The 18167-nt window shown below is 42.1% G+C and overlaps 1 protein-coding gene across 9 annotated transcripts in view; it reads right to left on the reverse strand.

Moving 5' to 3' along the window:
• PTPRM (protein tyrosine phosphatase receptor type M) overlaps positions 1-18167 on the reverse strand; it is a 1024381-nt gene that overhangs the window by 233665 nt on the left and 772549 nt on the right. For all 9 annotated transcript variants that reach the window (XM_069731071.1, XM_069731069.1, XM_069731074.1 and 6 more), the window contains one exon: positions 9959-10091. In XM_069731071.1, coding sequence (XP_069587172.1) covers positions 9959-10091 — 133 coding nt within the window. The remainder of the gene's footprint in view (positions 1-9958; positions 10092-18167) is intronic.

Here is an 18167-nt window from a genome sequence, read left to right on the forward strand (position 1 = left end):
TCCTAAAAACTCCAGAATTTATGTTTCATCTGTTGCTGCATTTTCTCAAAAAAAGTAATAAAGCGATCAAAACAATGAAATCCCAAAATGATGCTAATGAAAAGTACAGCTCGGCATTAGTAATTAGCGAATGTGCTCCGATAGGGTGTTATCCGAGCATGCTCGTGTGCTAACCGAGTGTCGTCGGCATGCTCAAAAAATATGTTCAAGTCCCCGCGGCTGCATGTAGCGGCTGTTAGACAGACATGAGTGAATATCTTCGGCTCCCACCTTATTCAGCAAGCTATAGCTCTTACCGAAGAAGCTGCAGCGGGAACCCAGATACCTGGAGCGCTTCGATAATCAGGTGTCCGGCGCCGCAGCTTCATGTGTCGCAGCTGTGTGACAGTCACAACACACACGCTCTCCATACATGTGTTGTGACGGTCACACAGCCGTGACACATGAAGCTGCGGTGCTGAACACCTGATTATCGGAGCGCTCCAGGCATTCCCTCTGCAGCTTCTTCAGTAAGCGCTATAGCTTGGTGAATAAGGAGGAAGCTAAATATTTTCGCTCATCTCTATTCTTAAACAACTGAAACACATACAGGGATGCCTAACAAAAAGACAATCCCTGCATGTGTTCTTGCTGCGAGACATGTTGCATGTTCGTTCATTATCACTACTCGCCATAGGAAAAAAAAATCCTGAGACTGCTCCATAGATGGAAAAATTAAAACGTTACAGGTCTCAGAAAATTATGACAGAAACCACATTTTATTTGAAAGTTCAGATTTTTTTTTAAACCCTCAAATATAAAAAAAAATGTAAGTTTGATATTGCCGTCATCGTCGTGACCTGAAGAATCATGTTGCAAGGTCTGTTTAATTGCACGATCATAATAACAAAACCCAAAAGCAAACGTGAAATTGCATTTTTTCACCATTTCTGAGCCTTTGGAATTATTTTCAAGTCTTAGGACATTATAAAGTATCATTAATGGTGCCTTGCAAAACTACAACCAGAGATCCTTAGAAAGAACTGAAAGGTTACAGTTTGAGAAGCACTAGACTAGACCAACCGGGAGTATTCAACCTGACTACGCCATCACTGCTCCAATATATGATTGGGGTAATGAACCGATAAGTACATTGGGAATAACCAAAAAATGCAACACCCCCACTCTAGAGGGACAACTTAAGTACAATGGGGGAGATTTAATGAGCAAAGTGCAACATAATCCTGACACAAATTGTAACCAAAAATGTGGTACGTGGCTTGAATCAAAGCCGAGACACCTTTTGCACCTTCCTCAACAGTTTTAAAAAATATCTTTAAAAAGAAGAGAATTTTTACAATGTCCCAGATTTATAAAGAACAAGAAAAAGCATGGTCTGAAGGAGCGCTAGGGCAAAGGAAAAGGTTAGTGGCTGGCTACACAGCTCCCTAGACCACCAGGTTCTTCTCATGTGTGATCCCTGTCTTTCTTTTCCAGATTTATAAAGGGCATGCTCCAGTTTTTATGTGCATATAAGAGAAATATATCAAGCCAACAAAGTGGTAGAAAGATGTCAAGATGGCAAGAAGAAGCACCAAAATGGTCATACAGTGTGCGCCACTGTGATGGATATGATTCACTTTATGGTTTAGTTTTATCCGGTCTAAATTTGGGAGACAAATAGTAAATATCCACTGGATTCCTGTTTAATGCATGATTCTCCTCCTCCTAAATGCTGCCTTTCCTTAATAAACAGTAACGCTGCGGAATTAAAAAGCTGCAGACAGGAGGATATGTGTAGGTAACAGCGATAGTAATTAGCTACTGTTATAATTAGCACACGTGTATGTGCACGAGAAGTGAAGGCGTTCATTTAAGAATTTACAGTAAATATCATTTATCAAAATAACAAGTCGGAGAGAATGGAGCTACATTTAATTCCACAAATGCAGCTATTGAGATAAATAGCTATTAAAAAACTGATGAAAAAGCACATAACGTGCAGCAGAAATTCATCATTGAGCTCAATGCAAAACAAACAAAAAGGAACATATTTTTCTTAAGGTATTTTTAAGTAGTTTAATTGGAATCGCTTTATAACAATGATAGGTATAAGGGAAGTTGTAGTTGTTGAAAGTATTGTTTACTCGGACAATTTGTCATAAGCAGATGGCATGAAATAGATTAGATGCTTTGCATTCAATACTCTGTTACCTCAGCAATAAAATGAGAAAAGAAATATAATGGAGACTCGAGTTTCTCATAATCCATGGTCCAGTTTAAAAGAACCTTAAAAATGGAAATATTTAATATTATTGAGAATGAGGAACATACAGTATTTTAAGGGCTGTCCTATAGTCCTTGGTGCCACCCTTTAGGAGCCAGAGTGGATTTTTATTTCAATGTCACAACCACAATTGCAACAAAAAAAGAAGAGGCACAAATTTAAAGGGAACCTGTCACCCCCAAAATCAAAGGTGAGCTAAGCCCACCAGCATCAGGGGCTTACAGTGGGGCAAAAAAGTATTTAGTCAGTCAGCAATAGTGCAAGTTCCACCACTTAAAAAGATGAGTGGGGTCTGTAATTTACATCATAGGTAGACCTCAACTATGGGAGACAAATTGAGAAAAAAAAATCCAGAAAATTACATTGTCTGTTTTTTTTATCATTTTTTTTTGCATTTTATGGTGGAAAATAAGTATTTGGTCAGAAACAAACAATCAAGATTTCTGGCTCTCACAGACCTGTAACTTCTTCTTTAAGAGTCTCCTCTTTCCTCCACTCATTACCTGTAGTAATGGCACCTGTTTAAACTTGTTATCAGTATAAAAAGACACCTGTGCACACCCTCAAACAGTCTGACTCCAAACTCCACTATGGTGAAGACCAAAGAGCTGTCAAAGGACATCAGAAACAAAATTGTAGCCCTGCACCAGGCTGGGAAGACTGAATCTGCAATAGCCAACCAGCTTGGAGTGAAGAAATCAACAGTGGGAGCAATAATTAGAAAATGGAAGACATACAAGACCACTGATAATCTCCCTCGATCTGGGGCTCCACGCAAAATCCCACCCCGTGGGGTCAGAATGATCACAAGAACGGTGAGCAAAAATCCCAGAACCACGTGGGGGGACCTAGTGAATGAACTGCAGAGAGCTGGGACCAATGTAACAAGGCCTACCATAAGTAACACACTACGCCACCATGGACTCAGATCCTGCAGTGCCAGACGTGTCCCACTGCTTAAGCCAGTACATGTCCGGGCCCGTCTGAAGTTTGCTAGAGAGCATTTGGATGATCCAGAGGAGTTTTGGGAGAATGTCCTATGGTCTGATGAAACCAAACTGGAACTGTTTGGTAGAAACACAACTTGTCGTGTTTGGAGGAAAAAGAATACTGAGTTGCATCCATCAAACACCATACCTACTGTAAAGCATGGTGGTGGAAACATCATGCTTTGGGGCTGTTTCTCTGCAAAGGGGCCAGGACGACTGATCCGGGTACATGAAAGAATGAATGGGGCCATGTATCGTGAGATTTTGAGTGCAAACCTCCTTCCATCAGCAAGGGCATTGAAGATGAAAGGTGGCTGGGTCTTTCAACATGACAATGATCCAAGCACACCGCCAGGGCAACGAAGGAGTGGCTTCGTAAGAAGCATTTCAAGGTCCTGGAGTGGCCTAGCCAGTCTCCAGATCTCAACCCTATAGAAAACCTTTGGAGGGAGTTGAAAGTCCGTGTTGCCAAGCGAAAAGCCAAAAACATCACTGCTCTAGAGAAGATCTGCATGGAGGAATGGGCCAACATACCAACAACAGTGTGTGGCAACCTTGTGAAGACTTACAGAAAACGTTTGACCTCTGTCATTGCCAACAAAGGATATATTACAAAGTATTGAGATTAAATTTTGTTTCTGACCAAATACTTATTTTCCACCATAATACGCAAAAAAAATGATAAAAAAACAGACAATGTGATTTTCTGGATTTTTTTTTCTCAGTTTGTCTCCCATAGTTGAGGTCTACCTGTGATGTAAATTACAGACGCCTCTCATCTTTTTAAGTGGTGGAACTTGCACTATTGCTGACTGACTAAATACTTTTTTGCCCCACTGTATCTACAGCATTCTGGAATGCTATAGATAAGCCCCCGATGTATCTTGAAAGATGAGAAAAAGAGGTTAGATTATACTCACCCAGGGGCGGTCCCGGTACGATGTGTCGCTGTCCGGTCGGGGCCTTCCATTTTCTTATGATGACGCCCTCTTCTTGTATTCATGGTGCAGCTTCGGCGCAGGTGTACTTTGTCTGCCGTGTTGAGGGCAGAGCAAAGTACTGCAGTGCGCAGGCGCTAGGCCTCTCTGACCTTTCCTGGTGCCTGTGCACTGCAGTACTTTGCTCTGCCCTCAACAGGGCAGACAAAGTACGCCTGCGCCGGAGCAGCAGCGTAACTACAAGAAGAGGACGTCATCATAAGAAGATGGGAGTGCCCGGATCGGACTGCAACACCTATTGGACCGGACCGCAGCGGGACTCCCCTGGGTGAGTATAAACTAACCTCTTTTTCTCATCTTTCAGGATACATCGGGGGCTTATCTACAGCATTACAGAATGCTGTAGATAAGTCCCTGATGCTGGTGGGCTTAGCTCACTTCGATTTTGGGGGTGACAGGTTCCCTTTAAATGATGTACCCACGAATTTGAAACCAAATTGTGAGGCCATCGGGCATCAAAGTGGACAGTTTTAGACACATGCACCAAGATACGACGTACTCGATCACTCTAATATGCAAAATTGTTCATACCTTCATACAAAAACAGACATGAAGTAAACTGCCTAACGACTTAGATATTTGCCTAATAATACACCTAGAGTAATAAAAACCTCAGAGAGTAATTTGAAAGAGATTTCAGAACTATGTTCATGTTACCCTACTAAGTAAAAAAAGTAACTGGAGCTTTTTAAAATTGCGCTAAAATCCCAGCGTATAACAATTTAAAATGGAATTTGCAAGGAATTCTCTTAACTGGAGCCAAATTTGAAGAAAATTTCTACTTGCTCAATTCATTTATATGGACAGTGATAACACAGTGATTGTAGTGTTCTAGAAACAATCTATAGGCAGCACAGGCCATAAGGGCTCAACCAGTTGTCCAACTCGTTCAGAGCACGGACAGCAATGAACAGACTAGTCACCTATCTCATGATCATCGAGTGACAAACCTCATAGAATTATATAAAGAAGTCACGCTCATGTCTGGAATGCTGAGGTCCATCCTTGCATTGTGGTCCATACTCGGACCTTGTTGAACAGATGTCTGCATGAGCCTAAAAAAATATTCCAAGACTTTATCATTGATGACCTATCCTTAGGGTGGGTCATCAACATCAGATTGGTTGTGATACAGTTCTCAGCTTCCCTACCAATCAACTCATCAAAAAGCATGTGGGGCGTCTGAATTGGTAGAGCTTTGTGTATTGTGTAGTAACAATGAATGGTACTGCGGCCGTAATCCATTCAATAAATAAAAATGGGGGTTTCGTGCATATCAGGACAACCCTGTCTTAATCAATTCAGGAGCTAAATTAAAATAAAACTAATGGATATTCATCTCTGCAGAAGCACCATTGCAGTGATGTCAACACCACTATTCCCTGCGGTGATTTCGTGTCACAAACGGGTTAAATGCCGAGGGACACAAAGGTAGTAACCCTACAGAGAGCTAAAGGTATCGTCACACTTAGCAACTTTGCAAAGAGAACGACAACAATTCATGACATTGCAGCGTCCTGGATAGCGATCTCGTTGTGTTTGACACGCAGCAGCGATCTGGATTGCGCTGTGCCATCGCTGGTCGGAGCTAGAAGTCCAGAACTTTATTTCGTCGTCAGGTCGGCGTGTATTGTCATGTTTGACATCAAAAGTCACGACGCCAGCAACGAGCATATGGCCCCTAGATGTGTGTCGGATCAATGCTGTTTGACATGGAGCTAACAACCAGCGAGAACGATAAGTGAGTCGCCGTTACGTCACTGGATCGCTCCTGCATCGTTCTGGAGTTGCCGTGTTTGACGTCTCTACAGCGGCCTAAACAGCGACGCTCCAGCGATCGGCTCATTGTCTATATCGCTGCAGCGTCGCTGAGTGTGACGGTACCTTTATACTCATTAAAATAGAACCTTGGTAAGAGACAACAACATAGCCACCAGGAGCAATCTATAACAGTACAGCATAGTACATAGAAAGCTTAGTACTCGATGCGTTTCCCCTCTCTCGGAGTTCATCAGGAGTGAAATGATAGTATAAATCATGGGAACTTAGCTTTTGCTAATTTGTATGGTGATAGATGACATAGTGTCCATATGATCTGAGGGCTCAAGGGTCAATCCCCTCCAATGAGGGGAATATTTGCAAATACATTAATACTCCTACACTCTCGTGTCTCCCCTTTTTCCTCATAGTTTGTAAGCTTGCGATCAGGGCCCTCACTCCTCTTGGTATCTATTTTGATCTGTGTTTATTGTTATGCTGTAACGTCTATTGCCTATACAAATCCCCTCTATAATGTAAAGCGCTGCGGAACATGTTGGCGCCATATAAATAAAATTATTATTATTATTACACTTTACCTGTTTCTACTGTGATAATTCACACAGATACAGTTAGGTCCATATATATTTGGACAGAGACAACATTTTTCTAATTTTGATTATAGACATTACCACAATGAATTTTAACCAAAACAATTCAGATGCAGTTGAAGTTAAAGGGACACTGTCACCTGAATTTGGAGGGAACAATCTTCAGCCATGAAGGCGGGGTTTTTGGGTGTTTGATTCACCCTTTCCTTCCCTGCTGGCTGCATGCTGGCTGCAATATTGGATTGAAGTTCATTCTCTGAGAATGAACTTCAATCCAATATTGCAGCCAGCATGCAGCCAGCGGGTAAGGAAAGGGTGAATCAAACACAACAAAAAACCCCGCCTCCATGGCTGAAGATTGTTCCCTCCAAATTCAGGTGACAGTGTCCCTTTAAGACTTTCAGCTTTCATTTGAGGGTATCCACATTAAAATTGGATGAAGGGTTTAGTAGTTTCAGCTCCTTAACATGTGCCACCCTGTTTTTAAAGGGACCAAAAGTAATTGGACAATTGACTCCAAGGCTATTTCATGGACAAGTGTGGGCAATCCCTTCATTATGTCAATCTCAATTAAACAGATAAAAGGCCTGGAGTTGATTTGAGGTGTGGCGCTTGCATTTGGAAGGTTTTGCTGTGAAGTAAACATGCGGTCAAAAGAGCTCCCCATGCAGGTGAAGCAAGCCATCCTTAAGCTGCGAAAACAGAAAAAACCCATCCGAGAAATTGCCACAATATTAGGAGTGGCAAAATGGACATGAAAGAATACATGAAAGTAAATACAGAGGGTTCACTGCACGGTGCAAGCCACTCATAAGCATCAAGAATAAAAAGGCTAGACTGGACTTTGCTAAAAAAACATCTAAAAAAGCCAGCACAGTTCTGGAAGAACATTCTTTGGACAGATGAAACCAAGATCAACCTGTACCAGAATGATGGAAAGAGAAAAGTATGGCGAAGGGGTGGTACAGCTCATGATCCAAAGCATACCACATCATCTGTAAAACACGGCGGAGGCAGTGTGATGGCTTGGGCATGCATGGCTGCCAGTGGCACTGGGTCACTAGTATTTATTGATGATGTGACACAAGACAGAAGCAGCCAAATGAATTCTGAGGTATTCAGAGACATACTGTGTGCTCAGATCCAGCCAAATGCAGCAAACTGATTGGTCGTCGTTTCATACTACAGATGGACAATGACCCAAAACATAAAGCCAAAGCAACCCAGGAGTTTATTAAAGCAAAGAAGTGGAATATTCTTGAATGGCCAAGTCTGTCACCTGATGTCAACCCAATTGAGCAGCATTTCACTTGTTAAAGACTAAACTTCAGACAGAAAGGGCCACAAACAAACAGGAACTGATAACCACCGCAGTGAAGGCCTGGCAGAGCGTCAAAAAGGAGGAAGCACATCGTCTGGTGATGTCCATGAGTTCAAGACTTGAGGCAGTCATTGCCAACAAAGGCTTTTCAACCAAGTACTAAAAATGAACATTTTATTTAAAATTATTGAATCTGTCCAATTACTTTTGGTCCCTTTATAAACAGGGTGGCAAAGGTTAAGGAGCTGAAACTCCTAAACCCTTCATCCAATTTTAATGTGGATACCCTCAAATGAAAGCTGAAAGTCTGAACTTCAACTGCATCTGAATTGTTTTGTTTAAAATTCATTGTGGTAATGTCTATAACCAAAATTAGAAAAATGTTGTCTCTGTTCAAATATATATGGACCTTACTGTATGTAGCTTACTAATTGTATTAAAGCGGTCTAGTAACATGACCCGTGCAAAAGTCAGTTGGATATGATCTTCATAATCAACATAAAACTATCCCCATCAAATTTTAACTTTAACGTGATACAATCTGTAACAATGTCTAATCAGCTTGAAAGGGTTGTCCATTATGAGGACAACCCTTTCTCAACCTGAATCTTTGCTTCCATTAAAATAAACACACCTATACTCATCTCTGGTGCTAGCGCCGTTCCAGCAGTCTCGGCATTTGCATTTTTGGGGCTCACGCCAGGTCACTACGTTATTTGAGCCCTGCGCCCAATCAGTACTGGCGTCACTGTCCCCAACTTCAGACAAAGCGAATATCAAGGAGACGTTGGATAGCAGCCACAGCCCTGACTTCCTGTTGTTATCGATTTGTCCGAAGATGGGGACAGTCAAGTCAACGCTAATTAGGGGCAGGGCTCCCGTGACTAAGGGTACCGTCACACAGTGGCATTTTGATCGCTACGATGGCACGATCCGTGATGCTCCAGCATCGTAACAATATCGCTCCAGCGTCGTAGACTGCTGTCACACTTTGCAATGTACGACGCTGGAGCGATAATTTCATGACGTATGTGCGATGTAGAAGCCGTTGGTTACTATGCGCACATCGTATACGATATCGTGCACACCTTTGTTACACCATGCGATCATGCCGCCACAGCGGGACACTAGACGAAAGAAAGAAAGTTTCAAACGATCTGCTACGACGTACGATTCTCAGCGGGGTCCCTGATCGCAGGAGCTTGTCAGACACTGCGAGATCGTAACTATATCGCTGGAATGTCACGAATCGTGCCGTCGTAGCGATCAAAATGCCACTGTGTGACGGTACCCTTAACAACCCCACGTGAGGCCTGGGAACGTAAATGCCAACACTGCTAGAACGCCGCTGGCACCGGATGGGAGTATAGGTGTTTTTATTTTAACGGAGGCAAACATTCAGAGAAGGGGTTGTCCAAGTAGTGGATAAACCTTTTAAAATATGATCTCTGTGTTTCCAACCTTACAATACATTTTCTTTCTGGGACCCATGTGAACACACACTTCAGGTTTTATCTAAAAACCCATCAAACCAAAGTTTAATAACTAAACAACATGTGACTTATGTAGCAGGCACAACATGCCATGTACCATGTTTGTAGAAATGTTACTGTGTGACACCCCATTCTGCTCCAAAAATTCTCCCTGTCTCAAAGTATGGAACTACACAACTTCCTGTGTTTCTTACCATGTAATCCCTTCTCTTTACAGATTTAATTGTCCTGGTTAAGTACAATTGCTTAAAGGGAACCTGTCACCTGTCAAGGTTTATTCTGATTTCATGTCAGATACTAAGAAAAACATGCATGCGTGTCTGTTTATATAGTGTATGTAAACTTTTGGTTTCAAGTGTACATGTGTAATTATACATAAGTGTATTTGTGTAAAGCTGTAATTTATTAAATTATAATTATTTAATAGGCAGCTTATCACTTTTTTCAGCTTCTTTTGTCCTTGCTTCATTTTTCATGAGTACATAATGTAACAACACATGAATAGATTAGCAAGCCACCCACCTTTTCTTCATCACTAAGACAATGCCCAGAAAGATGATAACAAAGAGAAGAATTCCTGCGATGACTCCAGCGATTTTCACAGTGTGATCTGACTGTTTTTCAGGTTCAGGATCCGGCTTACGAGTTGCGGAACCTAAATGGAACATTCATTTACAAAGAAACAAAGAACAAGTTTAGTGAATTGTTGAAAAGAAAGGTAATATTTTATATTACGGTATTACAGAATGGTTAATCCAGAAATGAGAATAGATATTATAAAATAGAACATAAAGCTTTGAAACAAAATATACAATTCTGAATAAAAGTGGACATAAGACGTCAACATCTGTGATGTATAGGTCAAGGTCACTAATTAAATGAAGAAAAATTACATGTGCAATTTAAGATGGAAAATCATCTCTAGTCAGCTCCACTATCTTCGATGTGCAGAACTGCTGGATGGTTCCCAGTGTTTAGATCTGAAAATTCTCATATGGGCATATCCTACAATTCTGGATCATCCACTGGCACCGACTCTGTTTAACCAGAGTGAGAACGAAAATACATTGGGCAAGAAATTCTGAAATGCAGGAAACCTTGGCAGATGACCCTTAGTTTTGCTAGTTGGGAACACATCAAAAGATCCCTTCTGATGTACTTTGCATGAAGACATATTCCTTTACAAGTCTGATAAAATGGAGCTCACTTTCATGTTTTTTTTTGCAACAAACCAGCAAAATACATACTGAATCTGTCAACCTCACATTACAAACGCTACTGCAAATGTGGAAGATTTGAGGAATAGAAAGGTCACGGGACGTCTTTCTCACAGATATGAGTATTTTTAATTAAAATATATCACAATTACAAAGCAATTCTACCTCTAATGACACATATTACACCAAGCAAACACCACACTGTCCACCACCCTTCTTCCAATTACATCACTTGCCATAATATGTGATGATATCATGTTGTAAATGTGATTTCTATGCATTATAAAACAAGGGATCCACTTGCAAATTGATGATAAGCGTATTCTAATATGATTACAGCATTGTATAATAGCTGTGAAATATTATTGTGCCTCCTGCTATTATCTTAACATATGGACCCAATTGTGAATTTAGATATATAAAATATTTAATCTAATAATATATTAAATATAAATTATATATATATATATGTATATATATATATATATATATATATATATATATATATATATATATATATACAAATATATATATATATTTTTTTTTTAAAAGAAGTTAATGTGAATACAGTCAATTAAAGGAATTGGCCGCCTTTATTTTAACAGAATACATAGCTCTTCTGTCCACAAAGCACTCCAAATTTTTTTCAACTGAAGGAAAATGATGGATAGGTCTATATTTCATACAAGACGATCTAGAGTAGGAAACCGTCCTCTATGAAATCTATGTTTAAGAGTCGATTCCTCATTTTCAAGTTGCCGCTTGAGAATCTCATTGTCTTCTTATAGTCTCCTTAATTTCTAGATACTTAGGGGCCGTCTCCTCATTGACTGACAGCTCATTCCGCCAATGCACATTATTGGTTATTCAGTGTATATTCTGCGTCTAAATGTAGGGATAATGAGGACACTGAACAAGCACATGGTTTAGTGAAAGAAATGATTAAGAGAACTGCCCTGGGAATTGCTGATGCTGGGTGCGGTGGGGGAATGGGTTCTAGGTCTGGGGGTGTGTGATTGTACAGGACTGATACGAGTCGTGTCAGGAGGAGCTGATCGAAAAGAGGAGGGAGGTGAGTTGATAACTGCTGTGTAGAAATCAATGGGCTGTAGAGAGCTGACTGCGATGTTAGGAGTTAATGCTTTTCCTGCAATGTAACTACTGTGCACCTGGGCCAGGGTCTGGTGGCTGAGCTCCAAGCTGTACACCATGTAAAGGCCCCTTCACATTTAAGGTACCGTCACACTAGACGATATCGCTAGCGATCCGTGACGTTGCAGCGTCCTCGCTAGCGATATCGTCCAGTGTGACAGGCAGCAGCGATCAGGCCCCTGCTGTGCTGTCGCTGGTCGGGGAAGAAAGTCCAGAACTTTATTTGGTCGCTGGACTCCCCGCAGACATCGCTGAATCGGCATGTGTGACACCGATTCAGCGATGTCTTCACTGGTAACCAGGGTAAACATCGGGTAACTAAGCGCAGGGCCGCGGATGTTTACCCTGGTTACCATCCTAAAAGTAAAAAAAACAAACACTACATACTTACCTACAGCCGTCTGTCCTCCAGCGCTGTGCTCTGCACTCCTCCTGCACTGTCTGTGAGCGTCGGTCAGCCGGAAAGCAGAGCGGTGACGTCACCGCTCTGCTTTCCGGCCGCTGTGCTCACAGCCAGTACAGCAGGAGTGCAGAGCACAGCGCTTGAGGACAGATGGCTGTAGGTAAGTATGTAGTGTTTGTTTTTTTTACTTTTAGGATGGTAACCAGGGTAAACATCGGGTTACTAAGCGCAGCCCTGCGCTTAGTTACCCGATGTTTACCCTGGTTACCGGCATCGTTGGTCGCTGGAGAGCTGTCTGTATGACAGCTCTCCAGCGACCAAACAGCGACGCTGCAGCGATCCGGATCGTTGTCGGTATCGCTGCAGCGTCGCTAAGTGTGACGGTACCTTAAGCGATGCTGCAGCAATACCGACAACGATCCGGATCGCTGCAGCGTCACTGTTTGGTCGCTGGAGAGCTGTCACACAGACCGCTCTCCAGCGACCAACGATGCAGGTAACCAGGGTAAACATCGGGTAACTAAGCGCAGGGCCGCGCTTAGTAACCCGATGTTTACCCTGGTTACCATCCTAAAAGTAAAAAAAACAAACAAACAGTACATACTTACCTAACGCTGTCTGTCCTCCAGCGCTGTGCTCTGCACTCCTCCTGCACTGGCTGTGAGCACAGCGGCCGGAAAGCAGAGCGGTGACGTCACCGCTCTGCTTTCCGGCTGACCGACGCTGACAGCCAGTACAGGAGGAGTGCAGAGCACAGCACCGGGGACAGACAGCGTTAGGTAAGTATGTACTGTTTGTTTTTTTTACTTTTAGGATGGTAACCAGGGTAAACATCGGGTTACTAAGCGCGGCCCTGCGCTTAGTTACCCGATGTTTACCCTGGTTACCAGCGAAGACATCGCTGAATCGGTGTCACACACGCCGATTCAGCGATGTCAGCGGGAGAGCCAGCGACCAAAGAAAGGTCTGGCCCTCTAGCCCCGACCAACGACATCACAGCAGGATTCTGATCGCTGCTGTGTGTCAAACTAAACGATATCGCTAGCGACGACGCTGCAACGTCACGGATTGCTAGCGATATCGTTTAGTGTGAAGGTACCTTAAGATAAAAGCTCTCATTGCAGGAGAATGGGAGCATATAGAAAAAAAACATGTCAATTGCAAACTTGCTTATTTTCATGCTAACTAAAGCAATTTAATAAATAAGAATATTCATTTAAAGGGATTGTCCAACATCTGTAACTTTTATCAAAGTCAAATATCCATGTAACTAAATAAAAGAATACACCATCTGTTCAAATGTCAATATCACATGGCTCCCTTACATTCTTTCCTTCCATTGTGGTGTCAAAATGGATGGTCCAGCTCAGATTTCTGGCTTTCTACTACTGGCTACATCAACTTAAACTGATTTGAAGTGCTAGAAAATGCTCGTTCAGCTAGACAAAGTAATCACATAGGATATAAAATGCACCAACAAGGCAACACAAAAAATTAAATGTGTTTTTAAGAGATAAAGAGCATTTCTCAACATAACAAAATGCGTTAAGTTACAATATGTCACAGAACGGTATCACAAAGAAGAAAACTATAACTGTACACATAACACAGCAAAAGCTATTGAACATGTAACGTTAGGAGTCAAATGACACTTTCTACACAATGATATCTTCCTGCATCATAGTATGTCTGCTCAGATAAGAAATGCTACAGCTGTAGATCTTCGAAAACATTATACCGTAGTTGCATGACACGATTTTGAAAGCTAAATGGTTTTAGAGAATTGGTACATCAGGGTATGATTGTAATGTTGGACATATTCCTTTAACTGATGCAATAATGATTCAATATGCTTTTATTAAAGGGATCCTGTCATTGGGATTTTATACCCCTAACTAACAGCATGTTTGTAAAGGTGCTTTACTGCTGATTATGCTGATTAAATCCTTACCTTTCCTGCAGAATTTGTTTTTCTATTTCAGAGAAATCCAGAGTTTAAATGTTATGCTAATGAGCCACAAGTGCAGTGGGGTGGGACACTGCACTTACAGATCTCCTGCCTCTCTCCCTATTTCCCACCCACCGCATACCTCCAAGTGCTGACTGACATGTCACTCTTGCTTCAGTGACCTGCCTTCAATGCCGAGATTTCACACAAGTGGCACCGTTGCCGTCGTCCCCTTAGATCAGCTCAGATCAATAGTCGGCCCCCACATCATCAATAGGACCTTACTGTGCATGTACCACTCCAAATCTCAGAAGGGAAACCAGGTCACTGAAGCAAAAGTAGGAGGGTAGGAGAGCTGTAAGGGCAGTTGTCCCACCCGGCTGTACTTGCAGCTCATTAGCATAACACTGAAACACCAAATTTCTCTAAAAAAGAAAAACTAAATGCTACATCTACATAAGGATTTAATCAGCATTAAATCGCCTTTACACACATGTCATTAGTTAGCGGTATAATATCGTGATGACTGTTTCCCTTTAAATACACATGTCGGGTTCTTTACTTAAAAGTTGCCAGGTGGCATATTTATTCTTAAAGAGACTACATTCACAGTATGCCAGAACCTCATGAGTGTAATTGCAGGTTGTGGCTGAAAACATCAGCCGTTTTATAAGAATACATGATTTTTTTTTGTATATCACTCCAACCGATCTATGTCCCTATCAGGGTTCATGCACATGACCATCAAAATCTGAAGAGTGCTATCCTTCGTTTTAACGGATAGCTCTCGTCCACACGTTATTTTATGGGGCAATGCACACATTCGATGTTTTTCCTTGGACAGAGTCGGTCTGTGGAAAGAATCGCACCATGCACGATTTGCCTATGAGAATTGAATGGCACTCGCCCAAGGTCGCCATCAGGGTATTACTGCCCTTACTGGTGTATGGGGCCTGGTGAGCAGAGGGGGGGTCCCCTTCTCTTTCTGCTTCTGTTCCCTTATCCCCAGTGGCAGGATTCTGCCGGTTTAGTAACCAAATATGCATCTGAACATGCACGTCAGCTGAAATCTATTGCCTGTGGCTTCATGTATGGCATTAGTGAACAGTAGCCAGGCAAGCGCAGACTGGCAAATGGCATCGTCGCGAAAGTCACTGGCGTCTGCACCTCAGATGGATGAGGGAGAGGGTGCCGCTGGACAGTGTCTGGGTAAGGAGTTTTTTAAAAATTTTTAACCTTTTAGTAAAGCTGCACTATGGGGGCAGGATGGAGAGACATGAGGCAGAATGGAGACAAAGGGGGGGCATAATAGAGACAAATGAAGGTAGAAGCAAGACATTGGGCAGAATGGTGACAAGTAGGGGCAGAATGAAGACAAATGGGCATGATGGAGACAAATGGGAGCAGAATGGGGACATGGGGCAGAATGGAGACACATGGGGGCAGAATGGAGATAAATGGGGCAGAATAGAGACAAATTGGGGCAGAATGGAGACACGTGGGCCAGAAAGGAAACAGGGCAGAACGGAGACATGTGGAGCAGAATGGAGACACATGGGGCAGAATGGAGACACATGGAGGCAGAATGTAGAATTGCGGGCATAATGGAGACATGGAGGAAGAATGGAGACGCATGGAGGCAGAAAAGAGACAATGGGGCAGGATGGAGACACATGGGGGCAGGATAGAGACATATGGGGCAGAATGAGGTCACATGGGGCCAGAATGGAGACATATGGGGGTAGGATGGAGACATATGGGGCCAAGAATGGGAGAAGACAAGGGGCCAGGAATGAGACACAAAAAGCCAGGAATGGGAGAACACAAGGGGCCAGTAATGGGAGAACAAAAGAGGCCAGGAAAGGGAGAACCACATCATAGTGGCTAGGTCCTGGTGAAGAGGTTTGAAAACCTTGAAAAGTGTTGACACAATAAACCTCCTTCATGCTTTAACCTTGTGTGTGACTACACCTTTGAACCTTGGGCAGCATGGACTCTGAACCCCCATATTCCTCTTTTTCTGCATGGCGTTTTATTGGTGGCCTGGCCGCCAGCAGACTTTACATGCTTTTATAGGAGTTGTGACTGTCACAAAGCTATCAGCTGAGCATAACTATAATGTTTAATTCAATTTGTTTATCAGATAGATAGACACTATTTGCGCTTTCTGTCTCTGCAGGTTTATTACTGGATTTACCTTGTCGTGGTGGTGGCGGCTTTAAAAATCTTTTGACCAAAACAAAAGCTGATAGCTATATATGTGATATGGTGCTAGATAGATACTATTAATGTGTGATTGCTGAGGACGTGGTGCAGAAGTGGAGTTTTTCCAAGAGTGGGTGGTGGGACTGTGGAAGGTTTGAGGCGTGGGGGCCTGAAAATTTTGCCAGTATGGGGCCCTGAAATTCCTGGTGGCAGGCCTGCAGTTGCCCATTCATTCTATGGATCCGTGGAAAAAAATCAGACCTCACTCGGATGACACCCACGTGTGTTCCTATTTTCACGGACTGATCAAATTCTGATCAGAGTGTGATTAGTCTAATTGGACTGATTTTTGTGTGACCCAAGCCTTGCCTTATAGAAGCCTAAGGCCCTGATTCATCAAGATCGGTGTTTTTCATGCCAGTCTTGATGAGGGGGCGTGCTGGAGTCAGGCGCTCCTGATTCATGAAGAGTCACCCGCCACTCCCCCTCTTGTCATGAATTTGACAAGAGGGGGTTGCCTCATCCTGCCCCATCTACGCCTATTTTTTTCAGAGCTGGGTGAAAATAGAGTGAGAAAGCCCAAAAATTGCAACATTTTAGTGCAGGCTCATACTACCCCACAATTTTGTGACTTTTCACTCCTTCTTATGCCAGAATTCTGAGGTAAAAGCTTTGATAAATTGAGGCTTACATGTTTTCTGACAAACATTGATTGATTCCACTCCAGTTCTTGATCTCTTGTGTAAGAAGTGCACCAGGCGAAGGAAACACAATCGCCCTGTATAAGCAAGATATATACAGCCCCGGCCTAACTTCAGATCATCGCGTGCATTTCATTACATTTCATGCTTCCTTGTTACTGACAAATACATCACGTTAACAACATAATACGTGTCTAGCCTTCTCTTCTACATGATTGGCTGGACAATTTCCTCTAATTATTTCTTATGAGTGAATCTGTATTTCTATTATATATTAGCCGTAACACCTGGAAATAAGTGATAAGCTCATTTACCGTGCATTTCACCAGCAATTGTTTTTCAGTACAATAGCCTATTTTTGCCTTTGGAAATTAAAATCTAGGTCACATCTGGTAGTCAAAAGACTCCTTCTAAGCAATTTATTCACAAAGTGGGAAGCAGCTGAGTATCATACCACTGGCACCCACATTTAATATCTGCCTAAATGAGATAACCAGTGCCTTGCAGCGGCTACTGTCTTAGCTTTCCCAGTTCTTTATTTCTAAAGTCCTGTTTACACTGTTTATCGTATAATGTGATGGAATGTCAAATTCACATCTAATGGAATATCCATTCTCTTTTCTAAATAAATATAAGATGAGAAATAGAAGAGACGCAATGTTCAATTCTCTCTCTTGCAATCCTTTTTCTTGCATTTTTTTTTTTCTACCAAGCCTCCAATTTTTTAATCAAAGTGTGACAGTATTCATCATGTGAGTTGTCACAAAGAAGAAAGATGGTTTGGAAATTGGAATTTACTTCTGAAAGTCTGAAAATTATTCTTTTTTTTTTTTACAAGGCGTATCCCTAGATCGCATATTTAATAAGATTTGGTGATGTACAGTAGAATGAATGACACTGCAAAACTTTACTTTTCCATATAAAATGTACTTAGAAATTGGTCAATTTGCTTTACTATATATATATATATACATATATATATATATTGTAGCGTTTCACCCGCTACGGGTCTAGGGGACACTCGCTTAGGTGCGGCGGGTGACACTCAGGAGACACGTTTCTTTAGGTTTCTCAGGTTTATTGCTCCATAAACCACATAACAGTG

The sequence above is a fragment of the Ranitomeya imitator genome, chromosome 6, assembly GCF_032444005.1.
Source record: "Ranitomeya imitator isolate aRanImi1 chromosome 6, aRanImi1.pri, whole genome shotgun sequence".
NCBI classification, from domain to species: domain Eukaryota; kingdom Metazoa; phylum Chordata; class Amphibia; order Anura; family Dendrobatidae; genus Ranitomeya; species Ranitomeya imitator.